This window comes from Chelonia mydas, chromosome 1, assembly GCF_015237465.2.
Source record: "Chelonia mydas isolate rCheMyd1 chromosome 1, rCheMyd1.pri.v2, whole genome shotgun sequence".
Lineage (NCBI taxonomy): Eukaryota > Metazoa > Chordata > Testudines > Cheloniidae > Chelonia > Chelonia mydas.
The window spans coordinates 97320703-97345383 of NC_057849.1; the positions used below are offsets into that span (position 1 = coordinate 97320703).

The window sequence follows — 24681 nt, forward strand, 5'->3', positions numbered from 1 at the left end:
CTCTCATCAGAATAATTCTGTAAAATTGTAGTTAATATCTATCTTGGCAATAAGCCAACAAGGTACCAAGCTGCTGACGTTCATTTAATTGAATTAAATGCAGGAACATGAAAAGGATTTTAAACAATGACAAAAAATTAGGGAGGAGAATAATGGTTATAAAGCAAGAGTTCTGTTGATAGTCAGCCAGCACCCACGTCACTGCTGGCAGTAATTTTCTTCTTTTGTTTTGGACATTTCTGAGAATTTTGTGCAACTGTAAAAGCGTAGAACGTCCAGGCAAGCTTGCTGAGCGTTGCCTGCAAATTTAGTGCATGTCCCCTTTGACTAAGGCTTCAGTGAGATAAAAGTTTTAATCATAACTTGAGGAGAAATTTCAGCATGGGAAATTGTTGGATGAAAAACAGAGTCAGGAAGGAGAACTATGTACTTGGGGAGGAGGAAGGGACTTGCTAGTGTAAAGCTCAGTAGAGAAGCAAGCTTGTATTTCTTTCCCTCCTCAGGTCATGTGGAAACTTTAATATTCTGATGGTCATATGCACCTCTATTATCTTTTGCAGAAGACCCCAATCTCCCAGATATATCTGACACATTTTGAGTAGACAGAATGAAAGACAAGCTGGTTATTTAAACTACAGCTTTTGCCAACCTGGCAGAGCTAATTAGAAGTCATGGTTACACAAGACTAACATCCTATTTCTCACCCCAGTGTAACTTCTGATTTCAAAGAACTTAAACTATCTTGTCATGAACTGCTGAAATAAGCATGTTCGCTTGAAGCTACTGCAGGGGGGAATTAATACAATAGAAAATAATTAAAGACAGCATATGAAACCACTCAGTGGTGTTCAGTGCCATTTGAGACGAACCTGAAGCAATTTAACATAACCCTGTATAGCTATTTGTCGTCTGTGGGGTAAATTGAAGGATATTACTGTTCTGCATTATGTGCTGCACCCTCCATATTTTTCAGTAAGAGAAGAATGCACAAAAGACTATCCAGCGTAGCCATTAACCACAAATGCATACATCTTTACAAAATAATATCTCCCCGAATATTTTTACATTCGATTATAATAGAGGGATTATGAAAAACCCATTTTCTCTCTCTATTCTATGGGTATCCTTTAGCTACACATACATCTTCAGTAATTCACTGATTGTAGAATATGTCTGACAACACTCCGTTTGTTAAGGAATGAAAAGATTTATGATTTTGTCTTCCATTTATTCATACTTCAGTGCAAATAGAATTTTCCTAAAGTAAAAATCTAGATGTGTTTGAATGAGATGAATAACTACAGGTGAATGAAAATCGAGAAATGTGTTTAGTTTTAAAGCAGAGATCTGAACATTTCCTTGAGTTAAATTTGATCTCATCATTGTTATTTTAGATCTCGGATGTCTGCCTTTTTGGTCTGTGCAGCTCCTTCAGTAGAATTGTACACGTTCACCCCAGGGATGAATTCAACATTCCCCCACCCCTCAACCTCACACTTGGTAGTTTAACAAAATTTAAAAATCTGAGGCCATTGAGTGAGAATATGCTAACAATTGAAGCTGCACTGAGGAAGACTTTTTTCCTTCTTCATTTTTTTTTAACTAGGCTGTCAGTCTGTGCTTCCCTCATGCCCCTAGTGGTTGTTCCTGTCTGTTTTGAAATGCTCAGCTCAGACCAGTTCAATTCAATGACCATTAGAATCTTAAATTCATTAATTTCCTTCACTGTTCTCTGGGGTGATGTATTTTTATGATTTTGGGAAATTGAATGTGTATCGCCTTTAATTCTGCCCCCCCCCCAGCCCCATATCTCTCTCACACACATTTAGAAACAAATAATCCTTTGTCACCAGGAGTTACGGTTATCCCAAACTGAGTGCCCACTGCAACATGCATTAGCACTGGCTAAAGGAAGTCTAGGCTGATTGGGGCGGTGGTTGCATTATTTTTAAATATGAAAAAGGAGAGACTTGACAGGAATGTTTCCTGTGAATATGTGACACTTCTGTAATGAATCTGAATGCCGGGCAACCTTGCGGGCTGCTTCCCCTTCCAACAGTAGAAGGGTTCTTAGAACATATACATCAGCAGTCCCTGCTGGGGATACAATTCTTGGTTTTTAACAAAAAAATTTCTTCTTCCTCCTCTTTACAATCAATGCCCAATGAACTGCAATAGCATTTTAAAGTCTTCCCTATTTGTCCTCCTGCCCCCCAACTTTCCCTATTTATAGCTTTAAAAATGTTGGCAATTTTCCTTAAAAGCCTAATGGTTTTTTTAGGTTCATGCCCTCTCTGATGTTACTAGTACAAGCCAATTTAGATGAAGAATGTACTCTACATGGGAATTAACAGTACATTAAGAAGCTTCTTCATGGGTTTTTGAGCTAGAGAATACAGAATTTTAGGATTTTGAAAGAAATAAGTTATTGAGTTTCTTGGTGCTCTACAAGTGATTATGCTGTTATATCGCATGACTGAAGTTTTGATATTTCTGTTGCTGACAGGGAAGGCCGCTCCAATGCTCACATTAAAGGAGATTACCAAAGAATTGGTGATGTTATGCTAAAGAACATTCAGAGTATGAAGGTAGGAATGATCCTAGAACCACTAAGCTTTGGTATGGGTCAGAATCAACGTGCTTTTCATGTAAATATCGTGCTGCCATTTGTGCTGCTTTTGACTATTGTGTGAGCTTTTCTTTAAAAGGTTTAATTGAATGAATTTCTAAATGTTTAGGCAGAGTTTGAGTGTTGCAAGCCCTTTGATTTTTTAGTGATCAAAAAATCCTTAGGAGCATTACACACAAAATCAGGAGAAGATTTTCAAACACAGTAAACTTTCAGATGAGGAGACAAAATGAGATCCCGTTTTATGTGCGCAAATAGAGATGAGAGCACAGAATAGGTAATTGTGCCTGCAAGTATGCCTGCAAGTAGGATACTTGCAGAAGCAACAGCTATACAGTGGTATATACCGACTAGACACATATTTGCAAACCTATCTTTTTGGGAAGCTGGTCCTAGATATTCTTCCCCCCACCCCCACCCCCACCCCCCCTTTTTTTTTCCTTTTGAAGCTTTGTTTGTGCTTCTACAATTCTAGATTGGCTGTGATACTTTTAATAAATGACAGCGTAGGTAACATTGTTTTTTGAAAACCAAAACAAAGAGGCCAATACAATGCCTCTGTTTTCTATAGTATGCCACAAGAACATTTTGCATACCATTTTTATACAGTGCACGTCTGCAGTAGCATTGTGGAAGTAGCATATTACTGAGCAGTGCAGTAAAGAATACAGAGTTACATAAAAGCCTCTAAAGACACCAGGGAGGCCGTTACAATCTAGGCCAGTAACACATGTTTATATTATTAACAACACATGTGGGTCCAGTCCTGATAATTGCATATCATTTTCTCTTTAAAAAATTGCTTTAGAGTTACCTATGTAACCTTAGCTATCCACACTAAGCACTGTAATAGCAGAATGCCTGACAAAAGAGCTATGTGCAGTGTTGTTGTAGCCCTGTCGGTCCCAGGATATGAGAGAGACAAGGTGGGTGAGGTAATATCTTCTATTGGACCTACTTCTCGAAAGCTTGTCTCTCTCAGCAACAGAAGTTGGGCCAATAAAAGAGATTCCCTCTCCTACCTTTGGCAAAAGAGAGAGTCACTTACACAGGGCCTTTCATCCAAGGATCTTGAAGTGTTTTTACAGATATTAGCTAGCTCTTCCTGCTCATTAATCCCCTTTCTGATGCACTTGCTAGCTGCAGTACCAGACTTCAATTCCACAGCAGAGAGAAGGGCTACTAAGTCCCCATTGCCAAGTAGGTGGAGGTGATCACAATTCAGGGCAGCTGGACCTCTGTCTACCCATAGTGATACAGCAAGGGCACCCATTCTCAGGCTTCCAGCTCCCCAGCAGTTGCCTTTCTTGCATGGAAACCTACGTGTCTCTCCCTTCCGATCAGGGTATCCCCAGGCTGCACAGTCCCCTGCCTTCACTGTGTTATTCCCAGCAGAGACAGGTTCCCTAAGCACACCAGCTTGCTTCCCCTTCAGGGACAGTTAATGCCCACAGTTGTAAGTTACCACGCAGCTCTTTTTATGCAAGCCTATTTTATTCTTAAGGTAAAAGCAGTACAGAGAGAACACATTAAAAACAATGAAAGAATCTACACACATCCTAAGAAGCTTGCCAGCGATCAGTGCAACCCTAACATGGGCTCTGATTTACACATCCTTCCAGGCCCCACCTAAGGGTTTCCTTGTGGTTTCAAGCTCATCACAGCTTCAGCTCAGAGGAAGCACACAGTCTTATGAGATCTCAATTGGCCCAGTCCTTTCAACCTTTCCCTAAGTATTGGGGCCCTCCATAGACCAGGGGTCCTATCTGTTTGCCGGGTCAGAAGAAAGGCCCCGAGCCTGTTTAAAACCAGGCTATTGATCCAAGTGTGATGGGTTGGATCACAGGAACCCCCTTGGGGCTGCCAACTGATGTGCCAAAACTACTTCTGTCCCTGCTTTGCCTGCCAGCTTGAGACTCCAGCACCCTGTCTCGTTGAGCCAGACATGCCAGTCTGCTCCAACACAGACCCAGGGTCTGAACCACATGCCCCAAAGCTGCAGACTTAGCTGAAAGCAACTTAAGAAATGATCCTGTCTTTAACACTCAGATGCCCAACTCCCAAAGGGGTCCAAACCCCAAATAAATCCATTTTACCATGTATAAAGCTTATACAGGGTAAACTCATAAATTGTTCACCCTCTATAACAGTAATAGAGAGAGATGCACAGCTCTCCCCCCCCCCCAGTATTATTAATTAACCCAGAGTATATATTAAGTAAAAAGTAATTTTATTAAATACAGAAAGTAGGATTGAAGTGGTTCCAAGTAGTAACAGACAGAATTACCAAGCAAATGTGAATTACCAAGTGAATTGGTAATTGGCAGTGAATTACCAAGCAAAATAAAATAAAACACGCAAGTCTAAGCCTAGTACAGTAATAAAACTGAATAAAGATAAAATCTCACCCTCAGAGATGTTTCAATAAGTTTCTTTCACAGACTCGACGCCTTCCTAGTCTGGGCACAATCCTTTCCCCGATACAGGCCTTGTTCCGGCTCAGGTGGTAGCTAGGGGATTTCTCATGATGGCCGCCCCCTTTGTTCTGTTCCACCCACTTATATATCCTTTGTCCCTCTGGATTCCCACCCCTCTTCTCAATGGAAAAGCACCAAGTTAAAGATGAATTCCAGTTCAAGTGACATGATCACATGTCACTGTAAGACTTTATTACCCACTTTCCAGCCCACAGGTATACAGGAAGACTTACAAGTAAACAGCCATTTACAGGTAACTGTCCTGGTTAATGGGAGCCATCAAGATTCCAAACCACCATTAATGGCCCACACTTTGCATAACTACAATAGGACCTCAGAGCCATATTTCATATTTCTAGTTTGAGATACAAGAGTGATACATTTATACAAATAGGATGATCACACTCAGTAGATCATAAGCTTTGTAATGATTCCTTACAAGAGACCCTTTGCATGAAGTATATTCCAGTTACATCATATTCACACTCATTAGCATATTTTTATAAAATCATATAGAGTGCAATGTCACACCCTCCTCCTGAACTTACTGCCAGAGGCTTGGACACTGATCATGGCAGAGGCAGTTTACCTAAAATTTGTTTTTGGGCTCCCCTCTGGGGCAGACACTCCTGTGTCCCCCAAAAGGGAAAGAGACCCTGATCCAGCTGTGGGCTTACAGCTACCAGCTATGACAGACCTTTCACTGGCCAGCAAAATCCCTCCCCCTTTCACTCAGGTTGGGCTTGCTTCCAGCTACAGAGTCCTTGGGGTTTGTTCCCACCGCAGCAGTCACCAGGACCCCCACTTCCAGCTCCAGGATACATGTCTCTATGCACCTCTTCCACTCCATTACAGCCAGTTCATGCTTCTGGGTCTCAATTTGCTTTGTCTTTTAAGTCCAGGGTTTGCTGGTGGCCAGCCTTTTCTTTTCCCAGGGCAGCCTTTTCCCGGGCAAATTGTACATCAGTTTCCATTGGTCTTTCCTTTAGACTGTCACTCGATGACCTGTGATACCACAAAGAACCCCCTCCTGCCGGAACAGGCCCCCCTCCACTCCTGTCAGCTTCAGCACAGACACAGAGGTTGGGCCACACCCGTCTGCAGTTCATTGAAACTGAGATGCACTGAGCTCAGGGGATTCTTAGTTAACAGAGACTTTCCCAGTGCCCAGTGTTCGGCCTTTCTGGGCAATTTGCAACTTGTGTAGTTCTAGCTTCTTCTGATCTTCACTCTTTCTTACTTTGCTTCCTTTTCTGTCCCTATTTCCCTTACCCGAAATAAGCAAACAGAAAATAACAAACCAGTAACCACTTTGTTTGTTTTCCAGCCACCACGCTTAACTCACTTAAAATCACTACTAGTATCTCAAAGCAATCAGCTGTGCACAGATCCTGCTCGACTACGCCATGGTGATAGGTTGGATCACAGAAACCCCTTTGGGACTGCCAACTGATGTGCCAAAACTACTTCTGCCCCTGCTTTCCATGGCAGCTTGGGACTCCAGCACCTTGTCTTGCTGAGCCAGACATGCCAGTCTGCTCCAACACAGACCCACGTGCCCCAAAGCTGCAGACTTAGCTGAAAGCAACTTAAGAAATGTTCCTGTCTTTAACCCTCAGATACCCAACTCCCAATGGGGTCCAAACCTCAAATAAATCCGTTTTACCCTGTAAAGCTTATCCAGGATAAACTCATAAATTGTCCCCCCTCTATAACACTGATAGAGAGATATGCACAGCTGTTGCCCCCTCCCCCCCCCAGGTATTAATACATACTGTGGGTTAATTAATAAGTAAAAAGTGATTTTATTAAATACAGAAAGTAGGATTTAAGTGATTCCAAGTAGTAACAGACAGAACAAAGTGAATTACCAAGCAAAATAAAACATGCAAGTCTATGTCTAATACAGTAAGAAACTGAATACAGATAAAACCTCACCCTTAGAGAAGTTTCAGTAAGCTTCCTTTTACAGACTACTCACCTTCTAGTCTGGGTCTAGCAATCACTCTCACCCCCTGTAGTTACTGTCCTTTGTTCCAGTTTCTTTCAGGTATCCTTGGGGGTCAAGAGGCTATCTCTTGAGCCAGCTGAAGACAAAATAGAGGGGTCTCCCAGGGGTTTAAATAGACTTCACTTTTGTGGGTGGAGACCCCCTTCTCTCTCCTATGCAAAGTCCAGCTCCAGGATGGAGTTTTGGAGTCACATGGGCGAGTCACATGGGCAAGATACACGTCCATGCATGACTCGGAACTTACGGGTGGCAGCCTTGGTTCACATGCTTCCTTGAACGTCCTCAGGTAGATTTCTTATGTGGATTGGAGCATTCCAAGATTCATTGTCCTTTGTGTTTCTTGATTGGGTACCTAATTTGCACATTCCTTTCTCAGGGAACTGACCAAAAGCTCTACTAAGGCTACTTAGACATCAAGCCAGTACAGCCAATATTCATAACTTTGAATACAAAAATGATACATACATACAAATAGGATTAATAGATTGAGTAGATCATAACCTTTACATAGATATGTTACATGGCATATGTAGCATAAAACATATTCCAATTATGTCATATATATATTCATAAGCATATTTCCATAAAGCCTTATGGGGGCACCGTCACACCAAGAATACTTTTTTTGTCTGTTGGTCCCCAGAGATTTCTAGTTTGTGTGCACATTTCCAGGGGGTGGCTTCAAAGAGCTGATAACTGAGGAATTACATTAGCAAACCCCTCCTCCTAGAGGAATTACACACCATTCTGTAATAACACATGCATCATTGCTTTTTTAATACAATGGATCTCAAAGGTATTAGACCTAGTACAATGAGATTTAACTTAATTCAGTACAATTTATCTTTAATGCCATAAGGTTTGTCCAGGATATTGTCAGTCAGTCACCATGGTATTCTAATTTTAGGGACAGATAAGCTGTGACACAAAGGGTGAGTGCCATGCTAAGGATCACACAGCAAATCAGTGACAAAGCTAAAAATAGAAATTGGGAACTCTGATTCACAATCCACTGCTGTAGCTAATAGGCCACTTTGTCACTGACAGACCTGCCATCATAACCCTTTCCTCAGTAAACCTACCACTGACTGCTTCATTCACCCAGACACATTCTGATACCTGGAAAAACCATCATGTGCACCTTCTAACACCAGTCCCTTATTCCCAGTAAGTATAATTATTTTCCTAAAGAGCTGTTGATCTCTAACAGTAAACTTATATTTAGAGACTACTCTGCTTATGTGTCTGGTGCCTTTAATCTCATGTTGTTTAGTCTTTGGTGCCCTACGATCCTTCTTTGACATAGCCCTGGAGAAAGACTGCAGCCTCCAGAGAAAAGAATCAAAACCCAGTTTGGATCAAAGAAGTCAGAATAGGAGACAGAAAAGAAAAATCAGTTAATCTTCATACTTAGCACGGGACCTATTAGAAGACCTGTAAATTGACCCTGTCAACTTAGTTAACATGGAGAACAAGTTAAAAGTAATAAATAACTACCTGGCAGCCTCCATAGTAGCCAAGAAGGGTCCCTTTTGGTTCAGCTTCTCTGCCTGTCAGAATGTCCATGGAATGAACATGTAGTGTGCCAAGAAACCACTAAACTAGCCTGTACTGTAAAGCTGTTGCAAAATCACGAGAAGGGGATTTGACTGGAGAGGTGTCAAACACCACATTAGATTTAGACTAAGCCACCCTGCCTTTTGAAGTCAGATCAATATACAGGAGTCCAATTTCTCTTCATTTTCTGCGACAGCAGATTTATTCATTTAGAGACTTCTCTGGCTCTATCAAATGAGCTTCATCATTAAAATCAATCATCAAACTACAACAGAACTCCCTTCTTTAATTTTAATAAAATCCCCATTAAAAAAGTAGGTCGGAAACTTGGCCAGTCAGATGGACCTTATGCTGCAACCTGACTGAAGCGGCTACAACCCCACTATCATAAGGCAGTCCTGCCTGAAGCACCCTCCTGCAGCAGATCGCAGCATGGCAGCTAGTCTGCCTCAGATTCCCATCTCAGGTGACCCAATAACTTCATGTTTTCTGGTCTCCATACAACCCCTCCTTGGGTCTGGTTTCTTACAACAATATAGTCTGAGTAGTCCATTTCTCACCTGAGGGGAAGCAGTCACTAAAACTCAAGACATCTCGTCTCTTGATGCCCCACATACCAGATGCTGGTGCCTTCGACCACATCTAGACTCTCAGTCCTTTCCTGTCCTTGTACTGGGACAGCCACCCAAGCCCTTCCAGTTGCAACCCCCTCTTCCCAGCAGGAACCCCCACAGCCTCTGCTGGAAGCATGTTTGCCAGGGGAGCATCCCTCACTCTCACAGTTCCTCTGGGTCCCAGTCTCCAGCCCTGGAGAGGTCAGTAGGTAAGCTCCTGCACTACTCCCCTGTCTTCAGCCCTCCCTGGCCCTTGGCTTCACCTGTCTGGCTTTGAGCCAGCAGCAGTTCCCTCTGCTGCTGTTTCTCCTGCCTTCAGCCCCCTCCATTCCTGGCTCTCTGGCTTAGGGACGTCAGCGAGCAAATCTGTCTTGGTGGTCTCCTGCCCTCTGTTTCCTTCCAGGACTCCTCCAATCCCCTCGTCTCTGGCAGCTCTCATCTGCCCTTCTGCTCTGACTCACTGGGACTCCCTGACCTATTTTAGCCCCCAAATGCTGCCCAACTATCTTTATTGTGTGTGAGCACTATTTTTAGTGTGAGCACTTGTTCTGGCACAGAGGATCTGGACCTTTTTAATTCACAGGCACCAGCCACGCTGTGATACCCACCCAGTCAGCATGTAAATTACATCCACTCCCCTTCACTTCACACCACCATTTTACATCAAGAATATAAGAACAGCCATACTGGGTAAGAGCAAAGGTCCATCTAGCCCAGTATCCTGTCTTCCAAACAGAGGCTAAAGCCACCATCCCTGCCCAACCTGGCTAATAGCCATTGATGGACCTATCCTCCATGAACTTTTCTAGTTCTTTTTTGAACCCTCTTATAGTCTTAGCCGGCACAACATCCTCTGGCAAGGAGTTCCACAGGTTGACTGTGCATCGTGTAAAGAAATACTTCCTTTTATTTGTTTTAAACCTGCTGCCTATTAATTTCATTTAGTGACCTCTAGTTCTTGTGTTATGAGGAGTAAATAACACTTCCTTATTTACTTTTTCCACACTTGTCATGATTTTATAGACCTCAATCATATCCTCCCTTAGTAGTCTCTTTTCCAAGCTGAAAAATCCCAGTCTTATTAATCTCTCCTCATACAGAAGCCATTCCATACCCCTAATCATTTTTGTTGCACTTTTCTGAATCTTTTCCAATTCCAGTATATCTTTTTTGACCACATCTGCACGCAGTATTCAAGATGTGGGTGTACCATGGATTTATATGGAGGCAATATGATATTTTCTGTTTTATTATCTATTCCTTCCTTAATGATTCCCGACATTATGTTCACTTTTTTGACTGCTGCTGCACACTGAGTGGATATTTTCAGAGAACTGTGCACAATGACTCCCAAGATCTCTTTCTTGAGTGGTAACAGCTAATTTAGGCCCTATCATTTTGTATATGTATAGTTGGGATTATGTTTTCCAATGTGCATTACTTTGCATTTATCAGCATTGAATTTCATCTGCCGTTTTCAGAGTGGTAGCCGTGTTAGTCTGTATCAGCAAAAAGAACGAGAAGTACTTGTAGCACCTTAGAGACTAACAAATTTATTTGAGCATAAGCTTTCGTGGGCTAAAGCCCACTTCATCATTTGATGAAGTGGGCTTTAGCCCACGAAAGCTTATGCTCAAATAAATTTGTTAGTCTCTAAGGGGCCACATCTACCATTTTGTTGCCCAGTCACCCAGTTTTGTGAGATCCTTCTGTAGCTCTTCACAGTCTGCCTGGGACTTAACTATCTTGAGTAGTTTTGTATCATCTTCAAATTTTGCCACCTCACTGTTTACTCCTTTTTCCAGACCATTTATGAATATGTTGAGTAGGACTGGTCCCAAGACAGACCGCTGGGGGACACCACTATTTACTTCTCTCCATTCTGAAAACTGACTGTTTATTCCTACCCTTTGTTTCCTATCTTTTAACCAGTTACCAGTCCATGAGAGGACCTTCCCTCTTCTCCCATGGTAGCTTAGTTTGCTTAAGAGCCTTTGGTGTGAGACCTCGTCAAAGGCGTTCTGAAAAATCTAAGTACACTATATCCACTGGATCCCCCTTGTCCACATGCTTGTTGAGCCCCTCAAAGAAGTCACCTCTGAAGTTGCCCACCTAGCGTTATGTAGATGAGATGATAACCCAGGGGCAGAAAATATGAAGTGCTGTAACGCAGGTGTTTTGCTATGGAATGCACCTGTGTTTGTGTGTATGTGTTCAGAGTTTTTCAGGAGTTGTAGCTGCTCTTTAATAATAAATAAATGAACAAAAGCTGGCATTCCAATTGGTTACAGATAGGATCATCAAAGGGGCCTAAGGAATTGGGAAAGTCAGTGCCAGTTGGATGTTTAATTACCTTAGTCCTCTTTGGAGAGCCCAATCTACATTTGTTTCCTAACTCCATGCTGTTGTTCGTCCCCAAGATACATGCAAAGCATGAGCTAAGTACAGTGTAATATCTTTAACTTTGAATTCCTTGGCTGCTGCTAGACTGTCTGCCTTAATTAGTTTTGTTTGTTTGTTTTACAGGGGATGCAGAGAAGGTCAGGGGAAGGGAAGAATTGGCAGAAAAGATTAAATTAATTCTGGACAGAGTGGGATTTTCCATCTTATTTATTTTGTAGGTTAATGACAGAACGTTAGTGTTGCACAGAGCAAATGACTGTGTTGCAAAAAACTGCAGCAATATTAGCTAGATTTTATAGAGAAACATATTTGGATCAAATGACTTGGAATCCCATATGTGCAGTGCGTTTGCTAATGTCTCTGGCTTTTTTCTTTTCTCTTTGTTTTTAAGCAACTGACAGTTCATCTGCGGAAACACAATGAAGTTTTGATGGAATTGGAAAATGGAATCAAGAACTCTCGCAAGCTGGAGACCTTGTGCAGGGACTTTGAGTTACAGAAAGTCTGCTACCTGCCCCTCAATACCTTCCTACTCCGGCCTTTGCACCGGCTCATGCACTATAAGCAGATAATGGAAAGGCTCTGCAAACACTACCCACCAAACCATGTGGACTTCAGAGACTCCAGAGGTGAATGGGGAGGAATAATCTAATTCTAGAAGCAGCCGACTAGAACACAGTCTCCTGATAGCTAGTCCCCCATTCTAACCACTAGGCATGCTGTAGTATAAATAATATTGCATCCAAAAAACTACATTAAAAGAGTGTTCAGCTTGCAGAGTCAAGCACTCAAAAGTCAGGAAATGTCAGAATTAAGGCTGTGATCATCTAGTCTGAGCTCCTGTATAACACAGGCCAGAGAACTTCCCCAGAATGATTCCTGGAGCATATTTTCTAGAAAGATATCCAGTCTTGATTTAAAAATGGTCGGTGATGGAGAATCCACAATGACCTTTGCCTCTTGCCCAGCTTTTGCCTCTTGTTCGTGACTACTTGATTCCTGGCTCCTTTTTCTCCTTGGCCCTTACATATGATTTTCCAGGGGATTTGTGCTCCTAAATAAGTTAGCTGCTTTTCAAAAATCCCACCCTAAATCTTTGTCCTCATTGTAGAGCAGAAATCCCTTGCTGTAAAACTGACTCCCCCATTTTAGAGTAGACCTATAAATATTTGAGGATGGTTGAAGCCGTGTGCCTGGTTACATTTTCAATTAAACCATTAATTACTGGATATTGGAGTCCTTGGAGAGAACATAGTAGTAGAGATAATAATAATAAAACACAATCAGGCCAGATTAACCTTTTGTGGGCCCGGCGCCAAACACATTTGTGAGCCCCCATGTAGTCATTATGGGCCCATACCAAGTGTGGGCCTGGCGCAATGACGCCCATAGTATACCTGGTACTGCTGGGATGGGGATGAAAACCTTTATTCAAAAACAAAATAAGATATTTGAAGCCACACTTGATTGAGACTTCCACTCAGCCCATAGAGAACAAATTGGGCTAGCATCAATATACCCAGAATATTCTTGAATTTGGAGTATTTGTGTGGGAGGGAGTTGTTTGTTAGTTTTGTCTTTTTTGTTTAAACACTCAGGGCCTGCTGGGGGCCCTAAACACCAGTGCTTAATTAGCACACTTATAAGCCATATGAAGCCGGGATGTAGCAGTCAGTGTAGTTGTACCTGCATCTCCCCACCATCACCTCCTCCACCCAAAGTTAGGTTTCGTAAATACATTTTTCGAAAGCTGGATTTTCTACTTTGGTACAATGTTTACAAAACTTTTTAAAAAGTTCGTTTTCTTTAACCTACTTCTCCCTTTGTCTCACCACCCCTCATGACTTGAAGTGAAACAGTAAAGTTACTGGGTGGAGCATGGGGAGGAAGATTGCTGATGTCCATCTTTTTCAGGGAGAAAGGGCCACTGAGACACACACACACTCTTTACCACCAAGGCTACCACAATCCACCTCAAGCCCCTACCTCAGCCTTCACACCTGGACTCTCCCCCGTCCCTCCTACTGCCCCCCCCACACCCACAATTAACCCTCACCTTCACACAAAGGGCTCTCCTTAATCTCCCTGCTCCTGCCAATCCCCCCACTTTCACCCCAGGGCTGTCACCTCCCTCCCTTCTCCCCTTCTCCCCCCTCCCCTACCCAAAACAACCCCCACCTTCAACCCAGACTCTCCCCTCCCTCCCACTGCCCCTCCACACCAACCCCCACCTTAACACCCTGCTTCTCCTACCCCACCCCCATACAGAGTCACCACCAGCTCCCACATCACACCCAGACTCGCCCCACAATCCACCTTTCCCCCCAAAGCGCGCTACACCTCCTCCCCTCCCTGGAGTGCGGGGGGAAATTTCTGGGCATTCCCACTGGCAGGGGGCATGGCAGCCAGCCCCACTGTCATCACCTCAGCCTCAGGGGCCACAGACAACCAGCCTCCCCTGTGCCAGCCCAGTGGCAGTAGAGGTCCAAGGGCCCAAGCCTAAAGCCCCGTTGTGCAAACTACAACTCCCACCCCACATTGGCGGACTAGGGCTAGGGCTAGAGCTGGATTAACCCTTTGTGGGGCAGCATGTAGTCATTATGGGCCCCTTCCAAGTGTGGGCATAGTCCCACTGGCGCTATTGTAAACCCGGTACTGAGCACAACAATAGTGCTGCACTTTAAGCCACTGATCAGATTATTTCTATCATTGCTGGAGGTATGGCAAGGACGGGTCCTTGATTTACAAACAGTCTGTGGTAGTAGAAATAAAAACATGTAACCATTTCACCAAATTTCTAAATATGGGGGCGATCCCATGTGATGTGATGGGTAGGGAGATGCATTTAATGTGTCGGAGATATTTAGACTAATGAGAGAGATAGGAACTGAAATTGATTAGAAAAGGGCCTACTATTAATCTATTGATAATGCAGAAACCATGATGATTTAACAAATGTTTTAAATGAGAGGAAACATGGCAAGATTGTCTCCATCAGCAGTAATGATACTTCAGTGCTGACAGTGCAATAGAGTCCTTGGGAGCAGCCTCTGACAAGAGTAAGTTTTGTTCAGGGAGATCATATCATCTCATTGAAAATCCACCTTCTGATTCTACTTCTGGGCCGCCACCCAAAACACATGTGTCTGCTGCAGGAGAAAGTAGTTTAAAAGTATTTTAAAAGAGAATCGGGGTGTGAATTCCATTAAAAAAACACACACGAAGGCAACCCATGCCCCTCTCTTGGCTGTCTTTGGGGTTTTGGTTGCCTGCAAATGTTAGCATGTTTGAAGCTTTGCCGAGGTGTGAATTCTAGCTAGCTCTCTGCACTTCCCTTGAAGTCTCATAGTTGTGGAGCCCTCAGGTACTATTTTAAAAAGTTCATTCTCTTATCAGTGCCATGAGTTGATTCTCCTTGAAAACCAATCGCTCTGAGTGTTACTGTAAAAAAGACAGGTCTAAAGTGTCGAATGCCCCTGGAAAGCTTAGGTAAAAGCAGGCTTCTATCTGTGGTGATTGCCTCTACCTTTATTTCAGTGCTGCCACCCTCAGTAAAAGAAGCTCGTGAATCTGTGTATGCAACTTGAAGCCAGTTAGAGTAAATACTAGAGAAAGAGAATTATAACAGTCTTGTTGGGAGGGTGCTGTGCGTGAGCCACAGCTGGAATAAATATTATGTACCTGCTTGTAAGTCTGATACGAGCATTGAAAAGATCCTTGTTTTTATTTATCTAGCTGCTCTGGCTGAGATTTCTGAAATGGTGGCTCAGCTCCATGGTAGTATGATAAAGATGGAGAACTTCCAGAAGCTGCATGAACTCAAGAAAGATTTGATAGGCATTGATAATCTGGCAATCCCAGGAAGGGTAAGTGACAGAGTTTCACTCAAGAGCAAGAGCTCTGGCTCTGAAATTGTCAGCCAAATAGCTTTGGAACATGAGGTCTGGTTTTGAAGTCTGTTGGATTCTTTTAAATCACAGTTTATAAAATTTCTCTGCCCCATCCCCTTGGCCAGGTAAGTTATGTTTAAATCATGTTAGCCTGGGCCATTTTAACACTGCTTTAATGTGGCCATGCTATCAGTTTGTAGCAGTGTAGATGCGGCCATGATATATCTAAAGCTACTGGAGTTTGGTCAAGCTAACCCTAATAGTCACAGTATGCAGTTTCACCTAGCACTGACCCTCTTTCCTTCGCTAAAGACTGTAAATCAAATGTAAACACAATAATATCAGAGCAAACTATTGATTGTAAAAGGAGAGGGAAACAATCCTCTTTATTATGTCTCTCTTCTGCTTTGTTCTTCTGGGCTTTATTTTGTATACAATTTTGGATTGTTATAGGAAATTTTGAGCATCACATGGAACAGAGGCAGTAATATTATAGTTAGGGTCCTACCAAATTCACGGCCATGAAAAACGCATCATGGACCGTGAAATCTGATCTCCCCTGTGAAATCTGGCTATTGCAGGGGAGACCAGATTTCACAGAGTTGGGCGGCCGCAGGCTGCAGGCCGGGAGCCCAGCTCTGAAGGAAGTGGCAATACCAGCTGCAGCGCAAAAGTCAGGTGGCCTGGTATGGTGGTGGGGACAGGGCTGGCATTATAGATGGGGGAGTGGGCGACCACCTAGGACCCCGTGGTCAGGGGGGTGCCGTGGTCTCTCACACACACCCCACAGCCTGCACAAGATCCCTTTAACCCCCAAGCCCTGTGCTCCTGCTGCTAGTCCTGGAGGTGCTAAGGAGGGACAGGACTTCCCCTTCCTCTGCAAGAACCACTCCAAGGCCAGGTCAGACCCATCTCCAGGAACCTCCCCCAGCTGCAGGAAGCTCCATGGCTGCGGGCTAGGAGTCCAGCTTTGAAGGCAGCACTGCCCTCAACAGCAGCACAGAAGCGCATGTGGCATGGTATGGTATTGCCACCCTTCTGCGCTGCTGTGGGGTGACGCTGCCTTCAGAGCTGGGTGTCTGGCCAGCAGCTGCCCTCTGGCTTCCCAGCTCTGAAGGCAGCATCACTGAAGTAAAGGTGGCAATATCGTGATCCTCCTGCAAGAGCCTGGCGAGCCAAGGCCCGGCGCAACCCCATTTTGGGTTGGGACCCTCACGGTTACAATACCATGATATCTACGATTTTTAAAATCCAGTGACCCTAAGGGACTATAAGTAAGGCTATGTTTTAGTCCTGGGTGTTTTTGGTAAAAGTCATGGACAGGTCATGGGCAGTAAACAAAAATTCAGCAACTACTGCAGAAGTCCCGGAGATCCCGGAAAGTCCCGGAGTCCGTAACTTCTATGACCTCCGTGACAGACTTGCAGCCTTAATTATAAGACATTTCTGCTGGAGGAACTCATCTCTTCCATACTGGCAAGCACTGAAACAAGGAATCAGTATGTCACTTTAGCCTTGGGGACAGTTGTCTCTGTAGTCCACATATAACAGGATAAGATAATTTTTGAGTCCTTGTTTTATACAGGCTTTTCTAAATAAATATGTTCAGTGATGTTACAAATGGGAATTTCTCTCCTTTATTTCAGTTTAATTCTCTTCCTCTCTGTTTTTTACTGGCTCTAGTCTATTCAGATTCTTGTGCCCATCCCTGTGATTTCTGAGCATAGTTAACGTGTCTATCTTTGCTTGCCTGTTTGTGTCTGTCTGTGGTATCTATGTACTGTACTGCATCACTAAAAAGGTCATTTTTGATGGTTGTCATCAGCCAGGCCATTTTTCTTCCACAGTCATGACTGAGGGAAAGCTTGCACAAAGGGATGTTTTGTGTTTTGTGTCCTAAATGTGGTAAGGCATGTGGCAGTCTGGCAGTGTGGAATCCCACAGCTAAACACCCTCCACCAAGACAGTCCTATCGCTAGCCCCTGAGAGTTTCCACCTGGGGACCAGGAGGTGTAATGTCTCTGATGAATCTGCTGCTGAGGTGGGGTGCTGAAGAAAGGTAGCTCTAAGCTAGCTAGGTTCTAGCCATTTAAGACTTTAAAGACTAAGACAAGGACTTCGAGGTGCAATCGGTTGGAGAGCCAGTGTAGAGCACTGGTGTGCTATGCTCTTCCTGGTCTTTCTTACCTGCAAGATGGACGGCTGCATGTTTAAGCAGCTGACGTGTCCGTATGGCTTTCATAGGCCACGTTAGATCGTGTTTCAGAGTAGCAGTCGTGTTAGTCTGTATCCGCAAAAAGAAAAGGAGGACTTGTGGCACCTTAGAGACTGACAAGTTTATTTGAGCATAAGCTTTCGTGAGCTACACCTCACTTCATCGGATGCATGCAGTGGAAAATACAGTGGGGAGTGTGTGGCCGAAGTCTGCCATGGCAACAATGAAAGCCTGGATCACTGTAGGCGGGTCCTCATTTTGGGTCTTTTTTCATCTCCCTTTTCTTGTTTACTCCTTTATTGCTCCTTATCTGATTCTTTTATTCCCCCTTCCTCTCACTGTCTTCCCCATCTAATCGCTGGTGTAATTACCGTCATTTGCTTCTTCCTTTCAGTGCTTTGCACCCCTGCTGCTCTTCTCTGACTCTCACCTGTCTCCCAACATATTTCACTTCATGTGCAGCGTGACTACTAACTGAAATTGACGAAATGTCCATTTCACTTTTTGCTGCCCTGTTCCGTCCCAGGACAGAGCAAAGAGAACAAGAGGGATGTCGTATACTTAAATGCTGTCTTGTTCCTGTATGGAGTGAAACCGTAAAGCAGCCAGGGAGGAGATGCTTTGCGTGCCAAGTCAGAGAGCTTACTTTGTTTGCCACCCTCTGGCACGTGTTCAGGTGGTTGCTGCCTCTCCATCCTTCACCACTCCCTTAGCCCATGCGATTAACTCCCAGGCTGGGGCTCAGGGTATGTCTACACTGCCCATGTTACAGTGCGGCCACGGCAGCGCTGTGTCGTGGGCAATGTAGACATGCTTTCTCGCCATGGGAGAGCGCTCCCGGTGACCAAAAAACAAAACACCCCCCCTCCCCCTATGAGGTGTGGTAGCCTTAGGGCTGGGAGCGCTGTCCAAACTGGCGCTTTTCAGCACTAAAACTTTTGTCGCTCAGGGGGATGTTTTTTCACACCCTTGAACGACTAAAGTTTTAGCACTGAAAGTGGCGGTGTAGACACAACCTCAGTCTTTGCACTAGAAAGCGAAGGCTGAAGAGCATTATTACCACCTGTGGCTGTGTGCTGTTGCCTGTGGGATGGTTGTATTGTACTTCTCATTCACCTGACTTGTGGATCACAGGTCCTAGTTTGGCGGTGGCAAAGCACACATCCAATCCTAGGCTGTGTCTGCGCAGCCTTCAGGGAAGGGGGACAAAGGTGACTTTACCCTTGGGCCATTCTGCAACAGTGCCTATGGTAAAATAAAACATTCTCAGGACTGTTCTACTTTTAGATCGCTCTTTTGGGGCAGGAACTGTCTCTTCTTAGTGATTGTACCGCACCAACTGCAATGGTGCCCAGACAGGTTGTGGCCATTAGGCAGCATCACAATATAAATGTTTAATAATAATAATAATTAATAATATTCTGGGCTGGCTGCCAAAAGTCCCCAAGCTAGGTATACAAGCAACAGCAACTCTGTGTAAACTGGAGTGTTCCCCTGGGGAGGGGAATCTTCCATGAGCTAGTTTATTGGTGCTTTACAGACTGTCTTGCTGCTTTTTGTGTCCTTTGCTTGTACACAAGTGTCATGGGTGTTGGCCTCTGAAAATCCATACAAAACCCATTAGGAACTGCCTGAAACAGGCTAGAGAGAGTGACTGGAAATGAAAGCTTTTGATTTGCTTTATGTGGAAAAGGGAATTATTTCATAGTTCAAAACAGCGAATGATGCAACTCACTATAATCCCAGAAAACCTGGCTCTCTGATAGTTTGGTTCCACTGAGAGAGAGCTCTCTCTTCCTGAGCTTACAGGCTTTAAAATAGTCTGATCTAAGTGAATGTGCTGTATTGCATGACATGAGCTGCACGGCTTGTCTAGGAGAATTCATGTTGCCAGACAAATCTCCCTCTTCTCCCATTGTTGTAATGGATTCCTTTAGATGATTTGATTTTGTGCTTACAACGAGAGCCACGTCAGCTATACACCACATTATTCATGATATTTCAAGGAGGAGGGTAGCCAGATGCTGGTGAATAAACATAGACCTTTTTATTTTAATCAGCTGTTTGATTTTAATAATCTATTAACTCAAAGCTGATGGAAGAGGGAGGTGTTTGAAGCAATCAATGTCAGGAAGTGGAAGGGCAGCTCTGAATAGGAAGAGACTACCTTGTAAATAAGATTTGAATTGTAAGTATTTGAAGTGTGTGTGAAAACAGCCTTAATAACTATACGATCAAGTACTGACACTAAGTACTTACAGACTTTCGACAAGATATTGAAAAGGGATACTTGACATGCTTGTTTTATGTCTGTTTTCCTACAGGAGTTCATTAGACTGGGCAGTCTTAGTAAGTTGTCTGGAAAGGGTTTACAGCAGCGGATGTTTTTTCTGGTAAGTGATGAGAACAGTTTGTATTGAACATAATGAAGTACAACTGTGTATAAAAAAAAAAAAAAAATTAAATAAATCAATAAAAAAACCTTCTGAGAGTTTCGTCAGGGAAGGAGTTAGACTTGAATTGTGAAAGAAATTACACATTTTAAAATAATCTGATCTAAATGAACACAGTATCTCATTTAGACACAGCCAGAGCTGTTCATCAAGAATTCATATTGCCAGACATTCCTAGCCCTTCCATTATTGTCATTGAGTCCTAGAAAAATGAAATTATTTATTTTGACTTATAGTACTTATAAAATAATGCATATTCTGGGCTATTTGTGCCTGTTCTTCACGTCCAAACCAGAAAGAGAGTTACCCTTGGTGAGACCAAGGAAAACTCACCATAACCCTCTGTCAGCTTCAGCAAATCCCCCTTTCAAGAGACGGGACTCTCCAGGCTCTCTCCAGGTGACATATCTAACTCCTCATCAAGTTATTGGACCTGCCCATGTCTGGAGCTGCATTTTGAGATTATAGCACTGGTAGAGATTAGCCCCTCTCACCATCACATCCAGGGTTTTCAGATGGTGACCAGCTGGTGCCCCGTTGTAGATCTGAGAGGGAACCAGCTGGGCTCTCATCTCCTATCTAACTGAATAGATTTACTCCCCCTACTCCAGATTAGGGTCTTCAGGAAACAATTGTCCCAATCCTGCTGCTACTCTCCTGTTCATGTACTGGGGCTCAGATGTCCCAGAGAGTGCACTGGGCCAGTGGCCCTTCCTAATGGCCCCGTGTGCTATGGGGCATCTCAACTTGAGAATTGGAAGGAATCAGTGCTGTGGCACAATGAGGGATGCTTTCTTGTCCTGCTGCTTAAGAGGAGCGGTGGCAGAGAGTGGCAGACCTCTTCAGTGCACTGGATGTTACAGGACATTCTGCATTTTGTTAAATCAGGCTGAGGGAGACAGACCTACCGATATTGCTGTAGTCTAGGGCAAAAATGCATTGAGCTGGGAAGCCATTGGACCATTAGTTTAAATGTCACCTCTACTGACTTTTGTTTCTATTTTCTTACACTTCACAGCCCTTTAAAGGTTGGGGTCTGAGGCTTTGATCAGTAAAGACCCTCCCATTGTACAAATAAGTAGAGAGGTTACACAAGGTCACCTCAGGCAGAGTTAGTAATAAAACCCAGGTCTCTAGCATGGCAGATCTAGGTGTTGTCCACTCACCCACGCTGCCTTTCAGATTGAATGTGCCAAATAAATATGTTTTATCTATCCTGTCTTTAGCAAATGCACCACATTCTCTCTACAGAGCCTGGATAAAATCCAGGAGTAGGGTGACCAGACAGCAAGTGTGAAAAATCGGGACAGGGGGTCGGGGATAATAGGAGCTTATATAAGAAAAAGACCCAAAAATCGGGACATCTGGTCACCCTATCCAGGAACCCTAATCTCCAATATTCTACTCATGTCTAGCAAATAGTTTTCAGAGTAGCAGCCGTGTCCCACCCAGCAATATTGTTAATCTATCCAACTATACTCTTAGCCCAGCAGAAGAATCTGTCCTATCTCGGAGCCTCTTCTTCTGCCCCTCCATCCCCATGAACATGATACAGTTCTGTGGTGACCTAGAATCCTATTTTCAATGTCTCCGACTCAAGGGATATTTCCAACACACCCCTGAACAACATACTAACCCACAGAGACCTTCCTACCAAGACTACAAAAAGAAGGATTCTAGGTGGACTCCTCCTGAAGGTTGAAACAACAGACTGGACTTCTACATAGAATGCTTCTGCCGACGTGCACGGGCTGAAATTATGGAAAAGCAGCATCACTTGCCCCATAACCTCAGCCGTGCAGAACACAATGCCATCCACAGCCTTAGAAACAACTCTGACATCATAATCAAAAAGGCTGACAAAGGAGGCGCTGTTGTCATCATGAATAGGTCGGAATATGAACAAGAGGCTGCTCGGCAGCTCTCCAACACCACTTTCTACAAGCCATCCCACTGAGGGTTAGCAAAAGAAACTACAGAATTTGCTCAAGAAACTCCCTGAAAAAGCACAAGAACAAATCCGCACAGACACACCCCTGGAACGCCGACCTGGGGCATTCTGTCTGCTACCCAAAATCCATAAACCTGGAAATCCTGGACACCTCATCATCTCAGGCATTGGCACCCTGACAGCAGGATTATCTGGCTATGTAGACTCCCTCCTCAGGCCCTACGCTACCAGCACTCCCAGCTATCTTCAATACACCACTGACTTCCTGAGGAAACTACAATCCATCGGTGAGCTTCCTGAAAACACCATCCTGGCCACTATGGATGTAGAAGCCCTCTCCACCAACATTCCACACAAAGATGGACTACAAGCCATCAGGAACAGTATCCCCGATGTCACGGCAAACTGGTGGCTGAACTTTGTGACTTTGTCCTCACCCATAAGTATTTCACGTTTGGGGACAATGTATACCTTCAAATCAGCGGCACTGCTATGGGTACCCGCATGGCCCCACAGTATGCCAACACTTTTATGGCTGACTTAGAACAACGCTTCCTCAGCTCTCGTCCCCTAATGCCCCTACTCTACTTGCGCTACATTGATGACATCTTCATCATCTGGACCCATGGAAAAGAAGCCCTTGAGGAATTCCACCATGATTTCAACAATTTCCATCCCACCATCAACCTCAGCCTGGATCAGTCCACACAAGAGATCCACTTCCTGGACACTACGGTGCTAATAAGTGATGGTCACGTAAACATCACCCTATACCGGAAACCTACTGACCACTATTCCTACCTACATGCCTCCAGCTTTCATCCAGACCACACCACACGATCCATTGTCTACAGCCAAGCTCTATGATACAACTGCATTTGCTCCAACCCCTCAGACAAACACCTATAAGATCTCTATCAAGCATTCTTACAACTACAATACCCACCTGCTGAAGTGAAGAAACAGACTGACAGAGCCAGAAGATTACCCAGAAGTCACCTACTACAGGACAGGCCCAACAAAGAAAAGAACAGAATGCCACTCGCCATCACCTTCAGCCCCCAACTAAAACCTCTCCAACGCATCATCAAGGATCTACAACCTATCCTGAAGGACGACCCATCACTCTCACAGATCTTGGGAGACAGGCCAGTCCTTGCTTAGAGACAGCCCCCCAACCTGAAGCAAATACTTACCAGCAACCACACACCACGCAACAGAACCACTAACCCAGGAACCTATCCTTGCAACAAAGCCCCTTGTCAACTGTGTCCACATATCTATTCAGGGGACACCATCATAGGGCCTAATCACATCAGCCACACTATCAGAGGCTCTTTCACCTGCACATCTACCAATGTGATATATGCCATCATGTGCCAGCAATGCCCCCCTGCAATGTACATTGGTCAAACTGGACAGTCTCTATGTAAAAGAATAAATGGACACAAATCGGATGTCAAGAATTATAACATTCAAAAACCAGTTGGAGAACACTTCAATCTCTTTGGTCCCTCGATTACAGACCTAAAAGTGACAATACTTCAACAAAAAAACTTCAAAAACAGACTCCAACGAGAGACTGCCAAATTGAAATTAATTTGCAAACTGGATACAATTAACTTAGTCTTGAATAAAGACTGGGAGTGGATGGGTCATTACACACAGTAAAACTATTTCCCCATGTTTACCCCCCCCCCCCACACACACACACACACTGTTCCTCAGACGTGATGGAAATGGGCCACCTTGATTATCACTACAAAAGGTTCCCCCCCCCCCCCCCCCCCCCCCGCTCTCCTGCTGGTAATAGCTCACCTTAAGTGATCACTCTCATTTCAGTGTGTATGGTAACACCCATTGTTTCATGTTCTCTGTGTATATAAATTTCCCCACTGTATTTTCCACTGAATGCATCCGATGAAGTGAGCTGTAGCTCACGAAAGCTTATGCTCAAATAAATTTGTTAGTCTCTAAGGTGCCACAAGTCCTCCTTGTCTTTTAGCAAATAGTTGTGTAACCTATTGGCAAAGTGTGTGCAAGACTCCCTCTAGTGGCCGATCCACCTGGAGGATAGCAATTATTGCTCTAGCTAAGTGGCAGAGGTGTGTGTGTGTGTGTGTGTTGGGGGGATGGGGAAGGTCTAAAAGTCCAGGGTTCAATGTCAGAGATCTTTATGGCTGAATATGATAAAATTTGATTTTTCAGTTTTCTTTTTAAAAAACTGGTTTAGTTAAATGAGAAAATATTCTTTTAAACAAATTTTATAGTTAAAATCTATCAATTATATTTTGGCATGCAACAGTGTTCATTTGTCACACATTTTGACGTGGTGTCCCATATGCGCAGTCTTTAAGATTAGGAGGTCTGGTGGGCAGGCTGCTCCTGAATATCCAGAATAATGGCCAATCAGATGTCTTCAGAGGGATAGCTCTCTTCTGGGGCTGACATGCTCATCCTTCCTAGCAAGGGGCTGACTGG

The 24681-nt window shown here is 43.9% G+C and overlaps 1 protein-coding gene across 9 annotated transcripts in view; it reads left to right on the forward strand.

The window, feature by feature from the left end:
* The window catches only part of FARP1 (FERM, ARH/RhoGEF and pleckstrin domain protein 1), a 329042-nt gene that overhangs the window by 290497 nt on the left and 13864 nt on the right, over positions 1-24681 (forward strand). For all 9 annotated transcript variants that reach the window (XM_037896136.2, XM_037896146.2, XM_043534898.1 and 6 more), the window contains 4 exons: positions 2507-2588; positions 12083-12320; positions 15427-15557; positions 20121-20189. In XM_037896136.2, coding sequence (XP_037752064.1) covers positions 2507-2588; positions 12083-12320; positions 15427-15557; positions 20121-20189 — 520 coding nt within the window. The remainder of the gene's footprint in view (positions 1-2506; positions 2589-12082; positions 12321-15426; positions 15558-20120; positions 20190-24681) is intronic.